The following is a 23,650-nucleotide window of genomic DNA, read 5'->3' as shown; positions in this document are numbered from 1 at the left end:
TAGGTTGTTTTCATACCCAAGCAGTAGCAGTAGCAGAAACCTCTGCAAACTCTTACCATCTCTCTTATCCCCCTTTTTATCCCTACCACCTCAGTTCCTGCTGCCTCCTCCCTACCCTCTCTCCTCTCACAATCACTTTTTGGTTTTCACAAGCAAGACAGGCTGAAAACATACCCAGAACAGAGTCCAGTTTATGAGCATGGCTTGCTGAGCTGGGGAAACTGCCAACAGTGTCTTACCCCTTCAGGTCTGGGTACCACAGAATATTGCTATTAGACCTTGAGATCTGCATCACCTCCCATCAAACTTGCCAAGCCTTGCCATGACAAGCAGGATAATGCAATTTCAATATATATGCGTTATTCTTTCCACACATTTTTCTCACCCAACCTGCTAATTACTAGCACTCTGTGTAGAAATGAGCAGTTGCTGCCTCATCACCTATATCTACCTCCTCTTTGATCCTGCAGTAATTAGATGCTGTGTTTCATCACTGTAACTTGTTTGACAAACTGTCACACCAGTTTGCTCCACGCCCCAAGCTCAGAAGTTCAGTTCTGTTCAGTAAATAAGAGTTCAATGCTCTTAGAGCTGAGCCTCATGCATAATCCTAAAGCATTCAAAAATCAGGCTATGAGTCCAGAGAGCCTGTCCTAAATCTATGTTTTCCAGTAGTAATCTGCTTTTACAAAAATTTAAAGAAGAAGTAAAACAACATGTACAAATAGAAAAGTATGAGCAAGCCATCTAAAAATGGTCCTAGTCAGTATTTTGCAAATGGATGAAGAACAGAGCCTTGAGACTGAGACTTGAGTTCTGATTAGAAACCAACATTTTACATATTGGGGCCAACTGTTTATATTATATATACTCTCATTACAAAATTTGTCTGGGACTCTTCTCCATCTCTTAGATTAGCACTTCTGAACACTTGAAAACTCTTAAGAGAGTAGTACAATATTTGGATCAGCTTGTTTTGGCTTGATGGCAATTCCAATGCCCCTTCCTGATCTGCCTGCCTGTATGCTGGACCACATCCACAACATTGCCACTGTACTGCAAGGCCAAGACTGCGAGTTCCTGAGCACACATTAGCATGTTCTATCACTTCAGGTGGAGGACTTGTGCTTCAAGGGTATGCTTAACTACTAAAGCCCAGTACCACAAGGACAGAACAATTTGTGCAATGAATGACTGCAGCAAATTAAATTTGCTTGCAAATACTGCACAATATGGCATCTCACAAAATAATTTAATATTTATTTGGCATTCATTACTGAGCAGTCTGCTAGGAACATTAATGATGTGTAAAATGCAACAATGGGATCCAAACCAAAGAGCTTTTGTGAGCAAGCTCTCTCCCCTTGCCCCTAGCTGCTCGGCCAAAGCAAGCTAGTGACATGAATTTTGAAAAGTTTAGGTTCTTCATGGCTTTTTATAGAGCTTCTGTTTTTTCTTTACCTCATATTGGTAGATGTCCAAGATCCTTTCCAATGACAGCTCCTCAAAGTACAGTCTGTCACACTCATCAAAATCTGTGCTCACTGTCTCCGGGTTGCAATTCACCACGACAGTCCTGTTGCCAAGCTGACGCAGCGTGCGGATACTGGAAACAGCACACCAGTCAAACTCCACGCTACTGCCTGCCAGGAGACAGAAAAGTGGGCAAGGAAGGAAAGGATGTAGAGAAGAAAACATAAAGAGACATTCTCAGCACTCAAGGTGAAAAAGGAAAAGGAAAAGGAAGAGGAGGAAAAAAGCCAGCATTGCATCCTGTCAGCTCAGAGCAAGAAAGCTAATTTTCCTCCCACGGAAATCAATCGTTCACAAACATGAACCTCCAAACACAAGAGGTAAGTTGGCTCAGCTGCTCGGGAGTGTCAGACCCCTGCAACACATCTGTCATCCTGCGCTCATAAACACTGATGGCTGTTCTTGCTGCCCATCCAGATACAGCTGCCTCCCAACCAATAATTAAACCAGAATAAATTAAACGGGCAGAAGCTTAGAATTGACCAAATTGAGTTCCTGTTGGTTTAAGACAGTGCTGTTTACTCCAGGAAACACAAAGCATTTTTACAGATGTAGTGTAAAGAACAGAAGACTGAAATGGTTTTTACCTTCCAGAAGAGCAGAGTATGGCTAAACCAACAACAGAAAAAATACAGCACAGCAGGTTTGACTTTCCTGTGCACTGACTCTAGGTAAGGCAGGTTGGTAGAACAACACTTCCAGAGCAACTCTGTGATCCTCTTACCTTAGTTTAAAGCCACAATGACGATTGGCAACACTGTGGGGCAAGCATGTCCTACTGTCCTGAGCCCTGAGTAAGCACTGTTGCTACCTCAAAAGGTAAGAGGCTCAGAGGGAATCACCTGGAGTTTGGGCAAGCACCAAGACTTAGTGATTAGTCCTAGGACAGCTGCAGCACTTGTGATTAGGGCAGTGCTGTGGCTTCAGGGAACACTGGAATCAAGACTTGTGTGAACAGCTGCTACCCTACGCATTTCTATGCTCAAACATCTAACAAGGTATATTAAAGAACAGCATTAAATGGTTATGCTTACAGTTTACAAGAAAACCTTGGCCTCATCATGCTGCATTCACAGGTATTACATGATCATTAACCACTGATATTACTTTTACATATAATTGTGTGACAACATACATTGGAAATTCAGGCTGTGTTTAATTGCTGCCTCCACCACCTAGTCACAAATAAATGATTGGCACAGGTCACTCACTGACAGGCATGTAAGTTGTTTCCATACTTCTATCAAACAAGAACCTCAAAACATGTCTAAGCCTCGGCTAAAGCCCCACAGAAAAGAGAGGAAAATAAAACCTGAAACTGAATGTTTCCTAGAAGGGACACCAGGTACTTGTTCATTTTTTGTATTCCACTTCCATTACTCAGGTACTTTTATATGCATAAGAAACCTCAACCTTGGAACACAATGGTCATCTGCAGCCCCCATCTGACTGCTTCAGATACAACCTGGGAAAACATCTTAACACTTTTAAGTGTATTCCAAGCACATCCAGTAATGGTCATGTCCAAACACGGGAAAAGGGAAGATAGAAAATAAATAGTATTACTAGTAATGACTGTTGTAACATAAGCAGACACTGCTCCTCAGAAGATAATGACTACATCAAAACAGGCATGTTTTGAACTCACTTTCAGGTTTCAATCACATTAAAATCTAAGTGCACACCTTAAAATTTACAGAGCACTCTGCTGACCCATGCAGGTGATGGAATATATTTATACCGCTTTCAGGGCTGACTCACACAAACGAACTCCCTCTCAGGACAGTTGATCCCTTCCTGGCAGCAGGTGAAGAGCAAGGATTGCTCTTGAATATCTGAGCAACACCTCATGGAGCTCAGTTCACTTACTGCAGCTCGGGCTCTCTGGGAGCGAGAGGCTTCACATGTGCAGGAAAGGTGTGCCAAAGACTGAAGTTCAAGAGTGTGTAATAGCACTGATTCACATCATGTTTTTATTTGGCATATCAGCTAACAAGAAACTTCAAAAGAATCCACTTCAGTTTGGACAGTTTTCTTTTTAAACACAGAATATAGCATGAGTTGAAATGGTCTCACACTTTCCCCTAAATATTTTTATTTTGCAAAAGTGTCAACATATTCAAGATTTTCCTGCAATATATTTACGGATATTTTCAAATAAAACTCATAAGGTTGGGGTATTTTTAATCTAAAACTCAGTTTTCATAAAGGAAATAAGAAAAATAGTGTCACATGTTTAACTTCCATCCAAATCATTTAGCCCTTTCTGATCCAGCAAGTTGATCCCACTGAATTCTGATTACAATTCTGAGAGCATAGAGGAAGAGCACTCTGCTTACTTACCTTAAAAGGATAACCAGAGACGGGAAAAAAAAGAAATCAACTTGGCTATTGCACCTAGGAAAAAGTCTTTTAGAGGTACCAGTAATGGTTTCCTTTAGTAGTCTCTATTTAATTGCAACTTCTTTCAAAGAGGGTCTTGATCTAATCAAAGCTACAGAGCAGGTAAGACCAAGACCCGACCTGCATGGCTAATCTAAGCAATGAGGAGTTTTAGATGGTCAGTGCAAAATGGATTCACATACATTCAATTAAATTATGAAAGAACACTGACATCTTTTTCATGTCTTTTATAACCATGCCACACAGCACGTTGACTGGAAGAAGCATTCACAAAAAATAAGCATAATTGTGGAGTGTTGCTCCTGATTTCACTCATCTCAACATTCATGCTGGAAACTGAGTTCAAAAAGACACATCCTACAAACAGCAACAGGAGTGCAGCATGTGACCTCTCCATCCAAGCAAAACAAATGGATGCAGTTTTCAATTTCAGCTTTCAAAACCCATCACCACTTCTTGCAAGATGCAGAGCAGAAATATTTCTGAATAACAAGCAATTTTTTTCTTGTCAATAATTGCAAGCTACTTAAAGGGATCCATTAATAGAAAAAGTCAGTCATCATATACAGAATTCAGCAGTCTGTCTACACAGTACTCAGAGCCATGAAGAAACTCTTACGCTGTATAATGATCTGAGTGGGCTGAAAAAACAGCATACAGAGAATTGCTTATACAAAAGCAGCTGAAAAGATCAAAATATTTTCAGAATCACCTATACTTGCAGCTGTAAAATGCATAGTGTGTAACAACACCATCGTGAGATGGTAGTAAACATGTAAGACAGGTGCAGGAACAACAAAATCCTCCTGATGCAAGTTATCAGGTTCTCAAGACCTTAACATGTGAAAAAAATAAGATTAAAAAATTCCACAAAACTTTGTGGAAATTACAACTAAGTATTAAGTGAAAAGTAATAAAATATTCCTGTTTTTTTCCAGGGTGTGAAATGAAGTCCTCAAGCAAGTAGAAAAGGCAAACCTTGTGTTAGGAATTGATGTCCTGTGCACTGTACTCTGGAGGGTTTTGTCACCATATGAGAAGAGAAGCAAATGAACCACAAGAATATCTGAAGGCAGCTTGAGGGTTCAAGGAGAACAGAGGAGTTGTAAGAAAGATTTACCTATGTGATATGGTCCACAGCCCAACACCATCACTCCACAGTCATCAAATTTTACATCATGTTCCTGAGAAGGGAGACCAAAAAGGCATTAGGATATGTACTCCACAGCACCTTAACTCCGTGCTTTTCAGAATAAACAGTTTCTGGTGCTCAGCTCATATCCAACAGTCTGATCCTTCAGGGCTCAAGTCTGATCTCATTTACTGCAGTGTAAATCAAGTGCAATGCTCCTGGAATTAGTGGTGCTGCACCCAAACCGAAGGCGACATAGCACCTCTGATGTGGCTGTTTGAGCAGCCATAAGGAGCTGTGAACATTCACATAAAAATGAACGCTGGGATGAGATTAGTGAAACATGAGTTGTGCATTCCCAGCACCTACCTGTGCACGTACAGGTGATATATTAACACAGGGGCATTAACGCAAGAGAAAGTTCCAGGCCTTCTGTAAGGGGACTATATATAACACCATCCAAAATAATTGCTACAGAGACATTTGCAAGATCTCCAGAAATAATGTGGCATAGAGGAAAGAGATCAAACCAGACAGCAATGAGGCTTGTTTCTGAAGGTGCCTACCTGCCCGTTGTACGTGATGTAGAGGTAATTAGTCACTGCTGGGTATTCTGCTGCCAGTGTGTCAATCTGTATGGGGAAGAAGGCAAGGGATTGTGACTCGGCCAGTGCAAGATCTTTCCTATGTGCGAGTGTTTTGGTTTTTTTTCTTTTCTCTCTTTCATTTTCTACTGCTATTTCTGTCCTATTGTTTTCCTCTCATAAGAAGGTGATCTGAACTGTTCTGTGCAGCATATGCCTGACCTTGCCCCCAGACCCTACAGTTCAGTCAACACGACACTCTACCATCTCTTTCTAAGTTGTAGTTTTAGCTCTGCACCTCTTTGGTGAAACATCTACACAGCCCAGGAACCTGCCCTACTCGCCAAGGCCTTTGTTCTCTACTTTGTCTGGCAGCATTAGTTACACAGATCTCCATTTCTTCAGGTCTCTTGCCCCCTTTAGTAGGGCCACCTGGAACCTTCACATCCTGCTCTTGATTCCATCTTACTCCCACACTGAACACAAACATGCACACAATATCACTTTGAGATCGTGCTGAGTAGCAGCACAATTACTACATATTTCTGTTACAGTATAACTTGTGCTTTGATAATTAAATGGTACACAAAGCAAGAGTGATTTTCAACCACCCCTTATATGTAATTTTGGGAACCTAGAACAATTTTCCTACTAGGCTGTTCACAAACTATTTGTGTCACCTACTCATCGCATGTTGTACATCATGACTAGTCCATCTAGGACACCAGCAACTGCTGATGTTCCCTGAATGAACAACTGAAACATTTCTACACAGAATACTGAACAGGGAACAATATTAAAGCAGTCCTGACATGAATTTTTACACACTATACCATTTAAAAACCTGTCCAGCCTTCAAGTAGTTTCAGGAATCCTCAGTGGCTGTCCAAATTCTTGTGAATAATGGAAAATGTGACCTTATGTCATTAGCACCGTGTTAAGTGTCTGCTGCTCATTACCGTTGCTAATAGTGTGACATACTTCATGGAACAAGAAGAAACATATGCTTTGAAGGCACATATGCAGGCACAAGTGGAATGACCTTATTAAGGGTACCTTGGCACACAAATCAATCCAGCACTGCAGTGCCATATGCAGCTGAAAAAATGCAATGCAAGACCAGGCACATTTCCATGGCCAGGTGAGCCATAGAAGAAAAACAGCAGCTGGGGAACAGAAGGAGATTTGGCACCTGGAATTGGGCCTGAGCATACAGACAAGCTCTTTCAGAAACATTCAGTAGTTTGGGTTGGGGTTTTTTTTCCCTTTAAGGACAGAAAAACAGCTGGTGGCAGTTTAATACCAACATAGCTTAAATGCAGCAGGAGAACACCTAGTGACGCTGTCACGATTATCAGATGAGCTCATTAGGCTCATGCTATCACAATGAATAGCAAATGAACCCATAACAGTAGCAGACTTCAATTACAGCCTATAAAAAGTTACTACCAAAAGAGAAGCCATATTATGCTTTTCATGGTCACACCATGGTGGGCCAACATTCTCAGCCTTTTCCTGAACCCCCATAGCTGTGTTTCCCCCTCAGACACGCAAAATACAAACAAGAATATTCTGAGCATCTCTTTCAGAATGTTCATGGTCTTACATTGATGCCTGCAGTGCAGAAGGAACAGCTACAGGGGTGAAACATGTTCTCCTCTCATGTCAACATCAAAACTCCTGTGGACGTTAACAGAGCCAGGGGTTTCTAAAGACACGGAGGTCTCCCGCCCCTTGCACTCCTGGAAGCCCCCAGCAGGACCACACACGTACCTGTTTCACCCAGGGCACTATGTTCTTCCTCAGCCTCAGCTGACGGCACTGGGCTTCAGTCAATCTCAGGCATTTCCCAGTCTGTTTGTCGGAGAACCCCATCTGTTTGGCTCTTCTCAGTGTCTCTTCTGGAACTGTTTCACTGAGATTAAATAAGAAAAACACCTTTGCATGAGGCTTTACAGGCATACATACAAGATACATTAGTGCTTGTGTCCTCTATACTGCATGGAGTTGCTATAGGATCATGCACATGAAAGCAAGAAAAGGAAGAAGACTCATACATAAAAGACCTTTTTTGCACTGGGCGCCCACCACAAATACCTATGAGGTAAAGTCTTTCTTTTCCTGCATTTTTGAGGCAGGAATGAGTGATTCACAATGATGTCCATCATCCCCCAGGCAGCACTGTACAGGAGGCTAGTACAAGTTCACTGTATGTACAACACTCATATGGTCATTTACCATGTCAGCCTCCACAGAGGACCTGCAGTGATTCCTTTCTTGGATTCAGTATCCCTACAACTCCATGCCCAAACTTTAACTTAATATCTTTCTTACATTCTTCCTCCCAGTCTAAATTTTAAAATATAGGTCTCACCAGACTGGCTGGATCAATCATAATGTATGTCCTGCCTCTCAGCTGCCCATTTATGCCCAAAGGCATAAAAATCCTGAAGCTCTGGGACATGCCATTCAGAGGCATAACTGTGACCCAACCCTGCTAAGCTGGGAGACAGCTGGTCTCAAAACACTACAATTTGTTCCAAACAAATCTTTCTTTCTGTTGTTGAGGATGCTCTGCCTTACTTCAGAAATGGCCAGTCTTTGGAAAAAGCCTCTGACTTCAGAGATCCATAGTAGAAGTGACCTTCAGAGGCTCACACACATGGTGAATTTTTCCTTCTGACAGTCTTGATATATCTTTTTCCCTATCGTTTGTACTGCTTCTTGCATTAGGAAAACAGAGAGGGGGGATAAACTGGGTAAAGCAGGGACACCTTTTATGATTTCATATTTGTAACCAGGGGCTCTCAATACTTCCATACCTTGTCCTCCTGGTTTTGCTTTTCAGGAGTCCTACTTTCTGTCGTTAATTTCAAACACATTGCTTTCCCCTGCCACCTCTGCAGATCAACAGATCCCCATCCATTTTGCTCTTGATTTTTTCATCTTCTCCATTCCCTCTTTATTCTCTCCACTCTTTTCTCTCCTACTCTTTGTTCCACTTTGTTTTGACTCCACCAAAAACCCTTATAGTTTCTGCCTGCCTCCGTTTCTAAGTCACCTTTTCTAAGCTTAGCTTTTACAAAAACATAAAAAAGCTTATGTATTTTTATCAGCACGGTCTGCTTTTCATCTTCATTGCCAAGAGCATCCTTGCCTGCCCAATAAATCAATATTTTATGAACAAGCAAACTCTGAATCAGGAAAAAGGAAATGACTAACAAACAAGCAATTTTCCTAAATCAGAGCTTTGAATTATGTTCTTTGCTTGACAGTATTTTTAAATAGTATTATTTTATTTCAGTGGGATAAGAGGGGTAAGACAGCTTTAATGGAATGTGTCAGGAAGCTGAAGCATGAAAGAGAGTCATTGGATTGTATTTTCCACTCTGGCTTAGGCACAGAGAAGCTCTGCTGCCCTGGGTGAAGTCAGGCTAATGCTAAACAGGTGAGAATCACACAAGTGCCAAAACAGCTTGTTCTGAGAGTAGAACTGGAGACCAGAAACTTTGGGGCTCAAATCCCTGGGTAGGTGGGGTTTTCTCTAGGAATTCCCCAGTGCCACCTCTCCTAGCCCTGTAATATGAGAACAGAGCACTCCACCTGTCAGCAATAGCACAGCAGAAAATAATAGTGAGCATTTGCAGGAAGGAAACAATCACTGTAACTTCTACCCTCCACATTGTCTCCCAAAATGCTTACTATAACTCCCATCTTCCATACTGTGTCCCAGCCTGGCACCACAACCAGCTTGCTCTGCCCTCAGAGAACTGCAGGCAGGAGTACCACCTACACCCCAGATCTTCTCCAGAACCCTTCACCATATCACCCTTCTTGCTCCAGCAAATCCTCCTCTTTGTTAGAGTCAGAAGGAAAGTTGTAGAGGGGAAGTGTTCAAGGCTGGGTTGGACAGGGCTATGAGCATCCTGGTCTAGTGGAAGGTGTCCCTGCCCACAGCAGGGTGTTGGAACTAGATGATCTTTAAGGTACCTTCCAACTTAAGTCGTTCTATGATTCTACGAAACAGTCCTTCCTAATCCAGCAGGTTGAGCTTCCCAGGTTTTGGATATCCCAAAGTAAGACCCACTTTGTGGCACTACAGTACATTAAAGACTGTGGTTCCCATGCACTAACGCTACCACCACAAACTCCTCTGCTCCTCCTCAGCCCTTTCTGCTTTCTGATCTCAGCTCAGAGGCAGGACTTTTTACATAAACCATGAGCACCAGAACTGAAGGCATGGATGGGTGTTTTACAGGAGCAAACAAAGCAGAATCCACCAATTCTCTGGCAAAACTGATGCTAGCCATCACCAGCTATGAAGGACACAGCCACACTAGATTTCTCTCCTAGACTCAGCATTCCTAAAGTACAAGTGAGCAGACCTGATGACCCCAAGAAAATGAGCCTATTTCAGTGGTGTTTACTCCCTTGCCCTCCCTCTCTTTTGCCTCAGGAACACACATAGCTGGCTGCCATTTGAGTACTGACAGACACAGAAAATAGCCTTCATTTGCAGCTTGTTTCCACTGCATTTTTTCTATCTCATTATAACAATATCATTCAATGTCACCCCCCACCCCAGCAGGGTGGTGAATAAAAGCAGTGATTATTTCACGACATGATTCACTTGCCTTGGGCTAACATCTTAAATCAGGTTAGGCCACTTACTAATCCATGCAGAATGGTAACTGTTTTTGTACAGGACAACCAGCATGCAAGAGAAAAGCCGAGTCTCTAACAGGGAAACGGAACATTTATTTCCATGCATTTTTTCCCCTCTGCTACTCCCAACGCATGATAGGAGCCAGCAGAATCTCTCCATCATGTTTAAAGGGAGCTGGATCAGAGAACTGCAAATCCTTAGCACTGGTATGGAAATCACGCTGCCTCTCTGCATGTATTGGACATACATGTTTATAAAAGAATAATTTCTATTTACTAATAAAGGTAATTTTTAGCATTTATATCTCAACTTTCATGGAAATCATATAAAGAAACATGTAAACAGCATGGTAGTGTGATGCTCATCTTGCAGATAGCAAGCAGAGGTCCAGGGGTGTCCATTTTTAAGACCCAGCATTCCCACTGCCTTTGCTCAAGGACAGACCTTTAGACGTGCTGGAGACACTAAAGCCAGCAAGAGGCAAAATCAGGCTGATCTCTTTGAATGTTTGCGTGCATATAACCCTTCAAGCTCACCAGAAATCCAGAGCCAAAAAGAGAAGACAACAATTCTCATTTCTGGCTATTCCCAAATATATGAACCAGTCCTACATCACTGCTTCCCACCTCCCTTGGAGCAACACTTACTTTTCCAACACAGAGCAAAAAGTCTTCCAAAGATTAAACTCCCTCACTGGTTTACAATCAATTCTGAAACAAGGGAAGATTAAGTGGCCATGATTTTAGATTTCTATAATGCTTCTTTTTCCTAATATTTGCCTTTCAAAATGAAAGTCAGGAGTTTCAGAGCCTCAAAACCATATGATTAGATTTTAGCACACTGTCATAATCATTGTGGCTGTTCACTCCCTCAGAAAGCTGAAGTCCCTTGCACATTTTGCAGTTTATAAACAATACAAACTTTTCCCCAACCTTGCTTGTGACTCCATTTTAAGCTTCCAGTGTTGATTTGCTGTTGCTTTTAGTTTAAAATTCCACCCTGTCATCTTTGGAACTCCATCCACTCACTTCTTCAACAATAAACAATAAAAGGAAATGGAATAAATTCCCCTTAATTAGGAAATTTTCACCTGGCACAGAGGACCTGGGGAAATCTATTAACTGACTGTAGGAACACTGGCAGCATTGCAATTATCAGGAGAGCCTGCTCTCTTCAGCACAGCCCTCTCTTCCACTTGACCAGCTTTCATCTGATCCACCAGTTTAGGAGTAATACTAAATAAACATGCCAGCAGAAAGTCCCTGCTTGATAGGGGAAGAAACACTTTTTCTTGTCTCCCAAATCAGGCTCTGCTTCGTTTTCTGTATGTTGCCAAGTTTATGCCCATCCACATATTACTTAGGCTGATGTGAATGGGTCTTGATCAAAAGGACCAGGAATATTTTGTGAACAAAGACCAAAGCCCGAGCTGGGAGCATTTGGGACACAGCTACTGTGTCAGTTAACAATTGCCCTGTAAGCCCACAGGCTCACCTTGCAGGTCACCTCTGCTTCATCTCGACAGCTACACGTGTAGCTTGGATATGCACAGAGGAGCTGCAAAGATGAGCAAGATCCAGCTCAGCCCACCTCTCTTGAACTCAGCTCCTCTGTACTCTGGAGGGATTTAAACCCAGACTAAAATTTAAGCTCAGTTTCACTTTGGCAAACAAAGAAGTACTGGAAGCAAAATGCCTTATGCCCAATCCTTAGAGAGCTCTTTGCTTCTCAGTAGTCATAGGCCTGGAGGGTTTCAAAAGCCTGCTTGATTTCAGGCTGGATTGCGTACAAAGACATATTGTTTTTCCTTTCCTCATTGTCCTGCTCTGTTTCAAGGCTCCTAGTGTCTTCCTCGATTACTCCTGATATTTTACAAGATTTTGAACATGCTACAACTAAAATAATGAAATCAGGGTAAAAATTCTCTCCCCGCTTCTCTTCTCTGGGAGATAGATTGTTACCGGTTTTACCCTCCTGAGAAAGTCATGAGATGACTGATAAAAAGCTGTCAAAGGAGCTTTCAGGGAAGCAGGAGCAGTAAACCAACAAATCTCACTCACTGAACAACTGCCACTCCAGCATCTACACCTTTAACATTCCAGTTCCCCAGCTAATAAATCTCATTCTGGACATCTTGATTTAAGTAATGTGAACCTCACACTGTGCCCTAAGACCTGAATGACTCACTCAGAGGATTAAGTGATGCACTGAAGCAACAGCTCACTGGGATGCTTACTCAAAGCCTATTTTCTACTCCTAGTAAAAGAGAGCTTTTAGGTCTTTGCTGGGATGCCACAGTACAGACTTGCCTGCTTCTGGTATTGTACATACTGGTTACAAAGATTCCCCAATAGCTTTTTTTGGCAATGCTTGTATATCCTCTGTATCAAGGAAAATATGCATATTGTGTTTTCACAAACGCACAGATGCTTTGAAAGAAAATATTACTGTGAAATTATTACTGATGGCTCTATAAGACAAATAGAAAGTATCTTAAGTCAGATCCACACAAAGCACAACCAACAGTGCTGAATAGCTGCTTGTAGAATATTCTTCTCATGTACTGCATTCCTAAGATGTTTCTAGTCTTTCCTGCCCCACAGTTCACAAAGAAGACAAAAGTAATCTTTCCAGTTAGCTAGAAACAAGCACTACAAATATGTCAGTGACAGCTCCTCAAACAGCATAAATCAGCATAGCCTCATTTGGCATCACTGGACCTGCTCTGCTTGATGCCCACACAAGACCTGCCTGACAGCTCTGACTTGTCCCAAAAGCTCACAGGTCAGCAGAAACAATGCTGAGAAGAGCAAGGATGCAGCAACCTCTCTGGAAGAGCACAGCCTATTGATGGCCTGCCTGAGCTTCTCTCCCTGCATTGCTTCCCAGCTCACCTGCTGGTGCCAGCACCTGTGTTTCTGTGGCTACTCCACCACAGTCACGTTTTGAAATCCAAGCCATGCTTCCAGCAAGCAGCTTTCAAAGCACACATGGACCCAAGGACATGAGATCCAAAAAGGAATTTGCAATAAACGCCTTCTCCCAGGGGCTGCTGAGCAGAGCACCCAGCTACAAACGCTGGGCTGAGTGGGTCTTCACCTTTCCACTTTTGTATGCTTTCCCTTCTATTAACCTGTGCCTCTTTAAGAACAAGAGCAATACTCAGGACTACATCTACCCCTCTCAAGCAAGCCACAGGCCAGGAGGCGTTTTCACTCAACACCCACAGAGCAAGGACATAGTCTCCTCGAAAACAAAGCTCCAAAACATAAAGTTATCAAAATATGACTGGTGCCATCATTTCTCACTGTTAGTAGGCTGGCTACTTTGGTATCCACCAAAAGGATGATCTGCTGTTTTTATTAAGGTTATTTTGAAGAGTTGAGATTTAAGGCAACAGAGTGCAATTCACTGCACTGCCAGACTGTCTTTGAGATTTTGGGCAAGCTCACCATCTCTGTGCTTAGCTCCTCAAAATGGGGGTTTATCCTGCTCCTATTTTCTCATTCTCACTTGAATTTTACTTTACAGCCTTTTATCAATATTGAAATTTGATATTCAACCAGACTTTTATCCTCACGTCACTTAGGCCTAAGTGATGATTTCACTATAGCTGCCTACCCTTTTACCTGTATTTAATGGTGTTTGTTGTACATTCTCCTTGCATACAGTCATAGTTCTCAGAGACCACAAAATCAGGAACAGATGAAAATAACCATGGCCACATGCAAACAAATCTTCACTGCGACTGATCAAAGATTATTTGAAAAGATGCAAATTCTAAGAGAGGCTTTCCCTTGCACCCAGGCCACCAGTGTCTTGAGTCAAGTACGTCCCAGATGTTACTGGGTTTCAGGTGTGCTCCTGGGCATGATGACATTACTAGACCCTGTTTCAAATCTGACTCACTCTGGACTGGGTCCATAAACTCTGGCCTTAAAGTCTCATCTCACTCCTCACTGTCTCAGACATGGTCTGTCCAAATTTCCATCTCCTTCACGAGCTGTCAGTGTGATGAACAGCTATGGAATCACTGCAGGGCCCTTCCCCCCACTTTTTGCTCACAGGACTGGTAAGGCCAAATCTAGGGAAAGAATTTCCTGATAACAGCACATCCTGTTGCACTACCCCTGCTCCCTACATCATCACCAATTCATGGACTGACTGCATAGGATGGTGCTTGCTCCTTGCGTGTGCATACGTGTACATGGTTTTACTTTTGTGTGTGCATGTGTGTGGTGGGGCAGGTTGTAGTTGAGACTACATCTAGGTATAAAAGTAACTGGTAAGTTTCCACTTAAAACAAAACAGATGTAGGTCACAGGAGAAACAGCAGAGTCACATCTTTGACATGTTTGTGATATTGATATTCTCACAAGTACCCTCCAACTGGTTTTCTTTCCCCATTCCAGCTCAGGCCATTTGCCTTCTTGCAGCCCCATCACATGACCTGAAACAACTCCTCCACCCTAGAGGGCCCAGAGGCAGAGTCATATGGAAACATTGCCACAGCGTGTCAAAGCTATAGTCTCACCAGCACCAAAAGTAAATGGGGCAGAGTGTCCTCCCCAGTCCCTACTGTCTCTGCAAATGGCTGGCCTTGCCTCTACACTATAGAGAACGTGCATTTATAGATTAGAAAGTCCCACACACACATTACATTATCCCAAACAACCTTTCTCACATCTAAACAGATTCCTTGCATACATCAGTGAGGCCTTTTGCTCCCCTCTGAATCGCTGCACATGGTGAGGATGCAAGGCAGCATGTGGCGCGTGAAAGCTGCTCGCTGAACTGTTCACAAAGGCCTCCACCTGCTTCTGATTCCCCTTCCCCATCTGTCTGTCATACCCACTTGTTCTAGCTCTAAATTTCCCCTTGGCAGAGACCATCTCCTTATTACCAATCTCTACAACTGCTCTGCAGGGCCCAAATCAAGACATGGCAGAAACATTACTACAACTGCATCCAAAACCTCACTGCAAAGTACCCCCAGCCTCATCCAGAGACAAAAAGGAAGGGACGGATTCAACCGAACAGCTTGTAACCAGCAACAGTGCCCAGGAACAGGACAACTATTTCTGGTTCTGGTAACTGTATTTCAACAACAGAAAGATTCAAAGCAATGATGGTGTCACAGTTCATTCTTTTCAACTGGAATTTATCCTGTAGCACAGATAAAACTCATGCCAGGCATTCCGGGAACTGGAAACAGCTGGCTGCAGGAAGAGCGCGTGTGTGCCAAGTCTCATCTGCATCACTCAGTTAGCTTTTCCCTTGGCTATTGCAGAGATATGTTTCCTGATGTAGCTCACTGGACTAGTCTCTTAGTTAAGGTCACAAGTGTTTTTTTCCCTGGCTCTTTGCTTTTTTGCCAATGTGCCTTCAATGTAATGCAGCCAGACAGTCCATTCGCTCCTCCAGTGCAGGCTGGGAGGTAAGACAGTTTCCTTGGAAAGGTGTGAGTAATGACAGTGGAGGGAAAATCTGCCTGGTGAGTGAATGAGAGATAATTTATATGTTCAGCCTGGAGAAACAGAAGGTTTGCAGTGACCTTCCAGTACCTGAAGGGAGCCTAGAAGAAAGATGGAGAGGGACTATTTACAAGGGCACGTAGTGATGGGACAAGGGGAAATGGCTTCAAATTGACAAACAGTACATTTAGATGAGATATTAGGAAAATATTCTTAGTGTGAGGTTGGTGAGGCACTGGAACAGGTTGTCTAGACAGGTTGTGGCCTCTCCACCCCTGAAGGTGTTCAAGGCCAGGTTAGGTGGAGCTCTGAGCAACCTGGTCTTGTAGGTGGTGTCTCTGCCCATGGAAGGGGACTTGGAATTCTTTCATCTTTAAGGTCCCTTCAAACCCAAACCATTCAATGATTTTATGACACCACTGGCAATCTCAGTTGAATTGCATGAATCCACCTCCAAGGAACACAACACTGGTTATGTCTGATACTAATGCAAGGTTGGATACTGCCTAAGGGCTCTCTTCAGCAGCCTGCCCGTACAGCCTGCTGCCTAGGTCACCAGAAGGAGGAAAAACTATGGGAGGTGGTACCAGGTACTGATCATAGCGCTGGCAGCATAATCTCCTGCCACCCACTGCAGAGAAAGGGCAAGCGACCTCAGGGACACAAGACAGTTTGGTAAGACTAGCTTCTATAGAGTGATGCTGGATTTATACCAGCTGAGCATGGGGCCAGCTTCTGGGGTCCCAAGTGCCTCATCCCAGAGCACGCCACTCCAATAGTGAGGAACTCAAACTGATTCTCGACATGTTGTTTTGCTTCCTCAGGAGCTGCACATATATATTTAAGGGGCTACAGACAAATGCAGCGCAACACAGATGTTAGAGGGCAAAAACTTGCGCAGTCAAATAAAAGATTTCTGCAAATAATCAAGCTACTCCTTATCTTCAACATCTCCCTCCACATTTATTTTTGTTTAGCTCCAGATCCAGCTTGTTCCAGAGGGCAAGGGAGAGCAAGGGCTGCTCAATTAAAACCGTGCAGCTGGTCAAAATGCAGACGACAGCAGGTGAACTAACGCACTTGCTCTGGTGCGCTCCCAGTGCCACCATGTGGTGACACGTGTGAGTACAACGGGTACCAGAGGCAGAGAAGCCACCAACACACAGCCAATAACTCAGCAAGGAGGCTCTTCCAGCCTTGTAAACCGTGAACGGAAAGCTCAAGTCAGCAAGAGGCTGAACTGAAATACTTTAATTTACTGCTATCTTTCCTGTTTGCTTTTATATGGTCATTTTTCTTGAAGAAAGAAGATTTATATTTAAATATGTCGGGAACTATAGATGTTTGAAAGTGTGGTACAAAAGTGTTGCATACTATATGATCACAGCAAGGCAGAAAAGCTTAAAAATCAATAGGCCAGACTGGAAATAAAATGCAGGGTATGTGGCCCCCAGGTGCAATAAGTCAGGACAAGTCCTGAGTTTGAAGGCTAACTCTGTCCTAGGCGCATGAGTGCAGCACACTGTTACTCCTTGCAGGCCATTCACATTCCCAGCCTTAGCCTCAGAGATACAATGACCGTTTTCCAAAATAAACTGTAACTTCCATAATCCTGAGAACAGTCAAGATGCCCAAGTACACAACAGATTTATTTTACCAAAAAGAGTGTGTTCAGAAATTTCTGCTGACTGTGTGAGGCAGTAAAGTGGGTTTTAAGACACCACTGCTTACTCCAAGCACTGGAATAAACTTCCCAGCATTGACTGCATCTGTGCTTACCATAGGTTTTCCAGTAGAAGGATTCCCAGAAGGACTGTTGTGTCCTAGGACAAGGCTGTTGGCTTTTTTTACCTGTTCGCTTCCTTCAAGATCTTCTCCATGTTCACAATGCTGTGCATCTTATACAGGAACCACTTGTCAATGGCCGTGAGTTTGTGAATGACATCCACAGGGACTTTGTTATCCAAGGCCTGCCAAAAACAGGACAACACCAAACAGCCCCTTTAATACATGCTGCATAAATACAGATTTAGCCTACAAATAGGTAGCAGCAACTATATAGCATAAAGAACAAAAGGTTCTGTAGATTAAGCTGTACAAATCAAAGGTTCATCTCCCTCACAACCCCGTCTCCTGCAGCAACAGAAACTGTGTCACTCAAGCAGTGCAGGGAGGCACCACCCACTTTGGTACCAAAGGCTGGCTTCTGTTTAAGTGAGAGAGAGGTAATTTGTTTTTTACAGAGCCAGCATGAGACAAACCAGTGGCAATAAGGCTGGGTGGTCACTGAGTACATGCCTTAGTTAACTACAGGGAGGTACATTCAGACTGCACCACCGACTTCTCATCTGCACCTTTTACCATTCAAGTTGCCTAAATCTCAGGCTCACCATCAACCTCCTCCTAGCTGGAAATGTTAAACAGGAATGTCCAAATATCTTCCTGGGGTTATTGATGGGGTTTTTTTAAACCAATCATTTGCAGCCATGGGGTAAAAAGGAACCCCACAGAGGTATTATTCATGAGACAATGAATCACAAAACACCATAATATTTACTAAAAAAACCCAAATCAAACAAAACACCATAAAGGAATATGCTGGAGAGCCCCTCAGTATAATATATCTTCTATCAATGCAATTTCTTGGGTCTCACCAGTGGTGTACAGTTATAATTTTCCTGATAAAACAACTACAATCAATCATAATGATAATGCTAGTACAATATCTTTGCTGAGCTGAAGTAACCAGGCTCATTAACTGTTACCACACTTAATTGTTTTCCTGCAGGGCAGCATCACTGTTGAAAAGTGCTGGCACAGGAGCAATTGCCACTGAAGAAAACTCCAGCGTTTATCTGGGCGTGAGCTTGGCCCACTACACCCCAGCATTATTGCTCCGAGTTACCAAGCTTGGGCACAATGTTGCCCTGTCACCACACAGTCAAAAGCAGTGCTGAAAACCTCTAATGCATATTTTGCTCGCAGCTGGCACCCAACAGCCACCGCTCTTTCCAATGCCTGTAATGAGAAGCCTGAGGCCCTCTCAGCAGACCCAGAGCACTGGCAATTACAAAGCTAGGCCTCTCACTCATTTCTAGGTACAATACTAGTATGAGGCAACTGGTACAGGGCCCCTCCCCTCCTGATTCCCTCGTGCTTGGAGGGTGAGGTCACACTGCCACATCAGTGTGATGTGAGCAGGTCTTTTTTCCGTCTATCTGTTTTCACAAAACACATGCAGACTTGCACATCTTGAGGACCTCCAAACTCAGTCAGTGGTCCCTGAGCCACACATACACACAGGAAGCATGACCACATAGTCTGCTTAGGGCACTTTATTTAAAAGTCCTATGATCTCTGAAGGTAACTAAAAAAAAAAAATTCCTTCCACTTGTTAATCAGAGGAGGGGCAGAGAAAACCTTCACCCCTGTGGCATGAATCTGGAGACTGGAAGAGAAGAATGAGTTTGCAGACATTTCTTGATCCCAATCAGCACACTACAGGGGCAGATCAGGTTTCCAGGCAGAAAATCCGTGTAGGATTTGATCAGAGGCCTGGACAGTACTCTGATGGCATTACTGTATTCAAACCTACATGCAGGAGTACAGCTTAAACATACCACAGAAGCATGAGACTAACTCTATACAATTTTAAGAGGAGCAGGAGAGACCTGACACAACCTGAGCATCCCTGCTCAGCAGCCTGTTCCATCCCTGCAGTCTTTGGCTACTCTGGCCAAGGAGCAAGTCTCATCTATGTCAGCCTCTCTCACGGTGCCTTCTTTTACATGACCATGGGGAACCCCACCACAACAGCAACAGCTCTGAATGGCAGCTGAACTCCCTTCCCTTGCACCTGAACACTAACTGTTCTCATCATCCAACAGACAAAGGAGAGAGAATAAGTAAAAAGCCTTGGAGAGCCAACTAGTGGGGTTTGGGAGGGAGGAGAAGACATATAACATACAACAAAGCTACATCCTTTTCCAAACAAAGCTGATGGCTAATGGAAAATAAGTGTTGGCTTTTAAAAGTCAGCAAGCAGGAAAGGAATTTTCAAGCAAGCAGCCCCAGCTGCCAGAAGCATCTCTTGCTCATATAGGTTGCCTCAGTTATTAATGGGGATGAATTAGTGCACTGTATTGGGCAGAGGCAGCTCTTTTATAGGGAGGGATTAAGACTTTGATCTTGCTTTTGACAACAGCTCCCAGTGAAAATGTCAGCAGCTGGGAACACCTAGTGTTCAGTAGGACCCAAACTCACCTTCCTCTCCCCACATCTCCTGTGTTGACATGTAGCTAAGATTAACGTTTCATAAAAGCTCTCTAAGCCACTCAGAGAGACAAGCAGCAAGATTTTTCTCTCAGTCACGAGAAAAAGCTATAATAAAGACCAAACACAGCTGCTGAAAGATGAAGATACACACTTCCCCAGCTTGAAAAGCAGGAGTCAATTGCTGGACAAGCCACACATTTATAGAACATCTTGTGCTTTTTGTTCAGGCCATTTATAAGAGGAACAGCTACGTGACAACCCAGCAAACACAGCACAGCCTCAGCTGGTCACCCTCATGTGGAAATGTAAGGAGATGTATCTACACATGAGCACAAAGGGCTTACAGATTCCACCACACAAAGTCAGAGGCAGAAAAAAGAGTAATTTGCCAGGAAAGTTTGCTGCAATCTTAAAAAACACAAACCAAAAGGTAAGTAGGAGCTATAAAAGACAGCTGTGCCCTCCTCTCCATAGAGGGTATGGACAGATGGACAAGTTAGCTGCAGCAAAACCTAATGTGAAATCACACCTACCTTCTAATGTGACTAACCCCACATTTACCATCTGATATATACAGGCAAACACTGAGGAGATAAAGGAAGAAATAATTTCACACCCTAGGTCCCCTTACAATAGCACTCCCCATTACCCAGACACCTTGAGGGCTGAAGTGATTTGACCTGTGTGACAGGAGAGGGATTAAAAGAATGCTATGGGAAGTTAAGCCTCTTTCAAAGAACAGAGGATTTATTGTCTGTGAAATTAAATATACAGTTGTGTAGTTTTTTAGTTTCAAGCCTATAGAAATGTGATTATTGCAAATAGACAGTGCTCTCCCAGACTGCAGTTTGCTATTCTTTATCATCCTTTGTTTCAGTTCTCAAAAAGATCTTCATTTAATCCTTTGAAATCTGCAAAACTGGCCAGTTTTGACTGGCACTTACACTGGTATAAATCAGGGGGCCGAACATTAGCCAATGTTTACCCAACAAATATAATATTATAGGAAAGCAAAGTGATCCAGGTCTCCATCAGTGCTCAGCTACAAACTGAGGTATCAGGAGACAGGAATGCACCTGAATGCAATGAGCATTGGCTAAGACTGTGCCACCAAAAGGCAAACACATTACCTGAACATGGAAGATGAAGGAAGCATCATCAAGGATCCTATACAGGGATAGGATGCCAGTGTGCTTGGCAGAGGGAAGCAAGGGGGTGAAGTAAACTGTGACCTCAGTTGACCCAACCTGGTAGCTATAATTCAAGAGACAAAGGTCAAGGCCTTTTTATCTTTTGTTACCTTGGCTATTGCATATATTCGAGTGCTGGTTGGCTCAGAAAGCTCCTTCTGGAGATCTACGATGGCTGGCCAGGCTTTATTCATAGGCAGACGTGAAGTGAAGCCATCTACTGAGGGGTGGCACATCCTCAGGGCCTTTTGAAAGCTCTCTTCAAAAGTGCGTCCAATAGCCATGACCTGCAAAGGAGAGCACTTCCACATTAGCTACACTGAGCTGTGCCCTCAGTAACAGAGGAGTGCAAGTTGAAACCATGAAGGCACAGGTATGGAAAGATGACAGACTGTGGACTCCTCCATAAGACAGTCCTGATGGCTTTAAGATAGATGCAGCTGATCGAGCCTTGGGAGTCCCACTTCTAGGTCTGACTCTGCCCACTTTATCAATGGGGAGTTCCAGAGAAGTGACTCCTTTCTGCTTCTGTCTCCCTGTCTGTAAAATACAGGAAGCCACTGCTCTCCTCTGTAAATTGCTTTGAAGCACTTCGGTAGAGAGAGTCATTATCTAGCAGCATGGGTATAGTAATACAGAATGATATTTCTGTTTAACAACCTGTTAGAGATAGAAACTTACTGTGGGAATTTTAAGGTTCAGGAGAAATCTGCTCCTCTTCCTTCAAATTACATTTAACAGTAACTCTCCCCTGTGAGGGCTCTCTTAAAGGGTTACTCCTCCTTGGCATAGCAGCACTGGGGCTTCCCTCCTTCAGTGTTGACATCACATCTAATAAGAAAACAAGCCTTTCTCTCTGGAAATCTGCAAGGTAACAGAACCCTTTCTCAAACTTCTACATTTTTATTTCCCATTGCAGTCAAACCCTAACAGCACAAAAATCTTCTCAAACACAATGCTGAAAAATGTCAAAAGAAAAAACACAATCGTTTTCTCTTTTCTCACAGCTCCAGGCCCACTGCCCAGCACAATAGAGCTCAGGAAAAGCCAGGCCAGGTCATGCTGTTCAGTTAATAAAAGTGCAGTAGGTGCTGTGATCTGGCTTCAAGTTCAGGCCTGGGGAGATGACTGTGCCAACTAATAGAGACACAGTGGCAAGAAACTCTTTGCTTCAAGGACTCCCCCTCCTGCTCACAGGTCCTGCAGACTAACCTTTCTGCTCAGTACCTCTGCCAGCTGCAAACTGCATCCCTTAAGCTTCTTCCCTGCTTCAGTTCACCCTGCACTGTTACAGCACTGACTCTTCCTGTATCTCCCTCCTGCCTTTACCCAGCATCCTGCCTGGAGAAGGACACAGGTTCAGGCAGTTCTGTGACATATGAGCACTGGAAGGACTTGATGCTTCCTGCTGCAAATGTGTATGGCCAGCAAGTGTTTACAGCTGATTGTGCACAAGGCAGCTGTATTTAGGAACCCCAGCTCTACAGAACGGCCCCCAAACCCCTGGGCAGAGAGGCTTAATATCAGGAAGCATCAACTCACTGAAAACAAAACAAAACAAAACAAAACAAAAAAGAAAAAAAAAAATCACCTCATTGCCATAAAAAGCCAAAACTGCCAATGAAAATGAAATTCTAATTAATTCTTCCAGTTCTGATAAAGGTTTGTTGTCTCATGACAACAATGATGTTAGGGTGATCTTACATGTCAAAATAATTTAATAAAATAGCTACTTGAAAAGCATTAGGAAAGAAAGGCAATTGAAAAAATACACAATTCATTATTTTGCTTTGGTAGCTGATAGGTAATTAACTAATTAAGTGAGTCATTTACCCATTTTGCTTCATTTCTCTCCTCCTAAAACTTGGTCTGAAAATACTGTAGTTGTCCAGACACCTTAAATTCTGATGTAAGAGACTTAACCACCAAGAGAAGTCAAAACTTCAGAGCAAGCTTACAGGTTCTGTTTAGATTTGAAGAGCAGAAGTAGGCTGAGATTTGGCATACGGTTTAAACACAGAGGACAAATAACTTGGGAACAACTGAGAGCTGTGGCTCATGGTCATCACTGAAAGTCTTAACAGACTACAACTTGTGAAGTTTTACTCTAATTAACCACCACTACACAACCTCAAACTAAAAAATTACTCTCAGAGTCCTGGAGTAAGTGTTAAGAATGAAGTCAATCTCAGGTAATCCATAGTGAGCTCTTCCCTTAGGAGTCAAACCATTTATGAATCCACACTGTGATAACCAAGATTACACAGTCCTAACTCATTTTAAATAATTATAGTACTGGATAAAAATTGTCTGAGCTGAATAAATACCCTCAAATTTATTAGGTCCTTGAAGGTAGATATTCTGAGGGTTTCCAAGAAAGAGAAATGACTTTC

At 43.0% G+C, this 23,650-nt stretch overlaps 1 protein-coding gene across 7 annotated transcripts in view; it reads right to left on the bottom strand.

Moving 5' to 3' along the window:
• CPS1 (carbamoyl-phosphate synthase 1) overlaps positions 1-23,650 on the bottom strand; it is a 128,788-nt gene that overhangs the window by 29,391 nt on the left and 75,747 nt on the right. For all 7 annotated transcript variants that reach the window (XM_027636899.1, XM_027636897.1, XM_027636894.1 and 4 more), the window contains 6 exons: positions 21,368-21,544; positions 17,644-17,762; positions 7,426-7,567; positions 5,635-5,700; positions 5,057-5,120; positions 1,462-1,643 (listed from right to left, as the gene is read on the bottom strand). In XM_027636899.1, coding sequence (XP_027492700.1) covers positions 1,462-1,643; positions 5,057-5,120; positions 5,635-5,700; positions 7,426-7,567; positions 17,644-17,762; positions 21,368-21,544 — 750 coding nt within the window. The remainder of the gene's footprint in view (positions 1-1,461; positions 1,644-5,056; positions 5,121-5,634; positions 5,701-7,425; positions 7,568-17,643; positions 17,763-21,367; positions 21,545-23,650) is intronic.

The sequence above is a fragment of the Corapipo altera genome, unplaced genomic scaffold (assembly GCF_003945725.1).
Source record: "Corapipo altera isolate COAL_440 unplaced genomic scaffold, ASM394572v1 45, whole genome shotgun sequence".
Classification (NCBI taxonomy): domain Eukaryota; kingdom Metazoa; phylum Chordata; class Aves; order Passeriformes; family Pipridae; genus Corapipo; species Corapipo altera.
The sequence above is the reverse complement of the archived record's forward strand: the minus strand, read 5'-3'. Positions and strand labels throughout refer to the sequence as shown.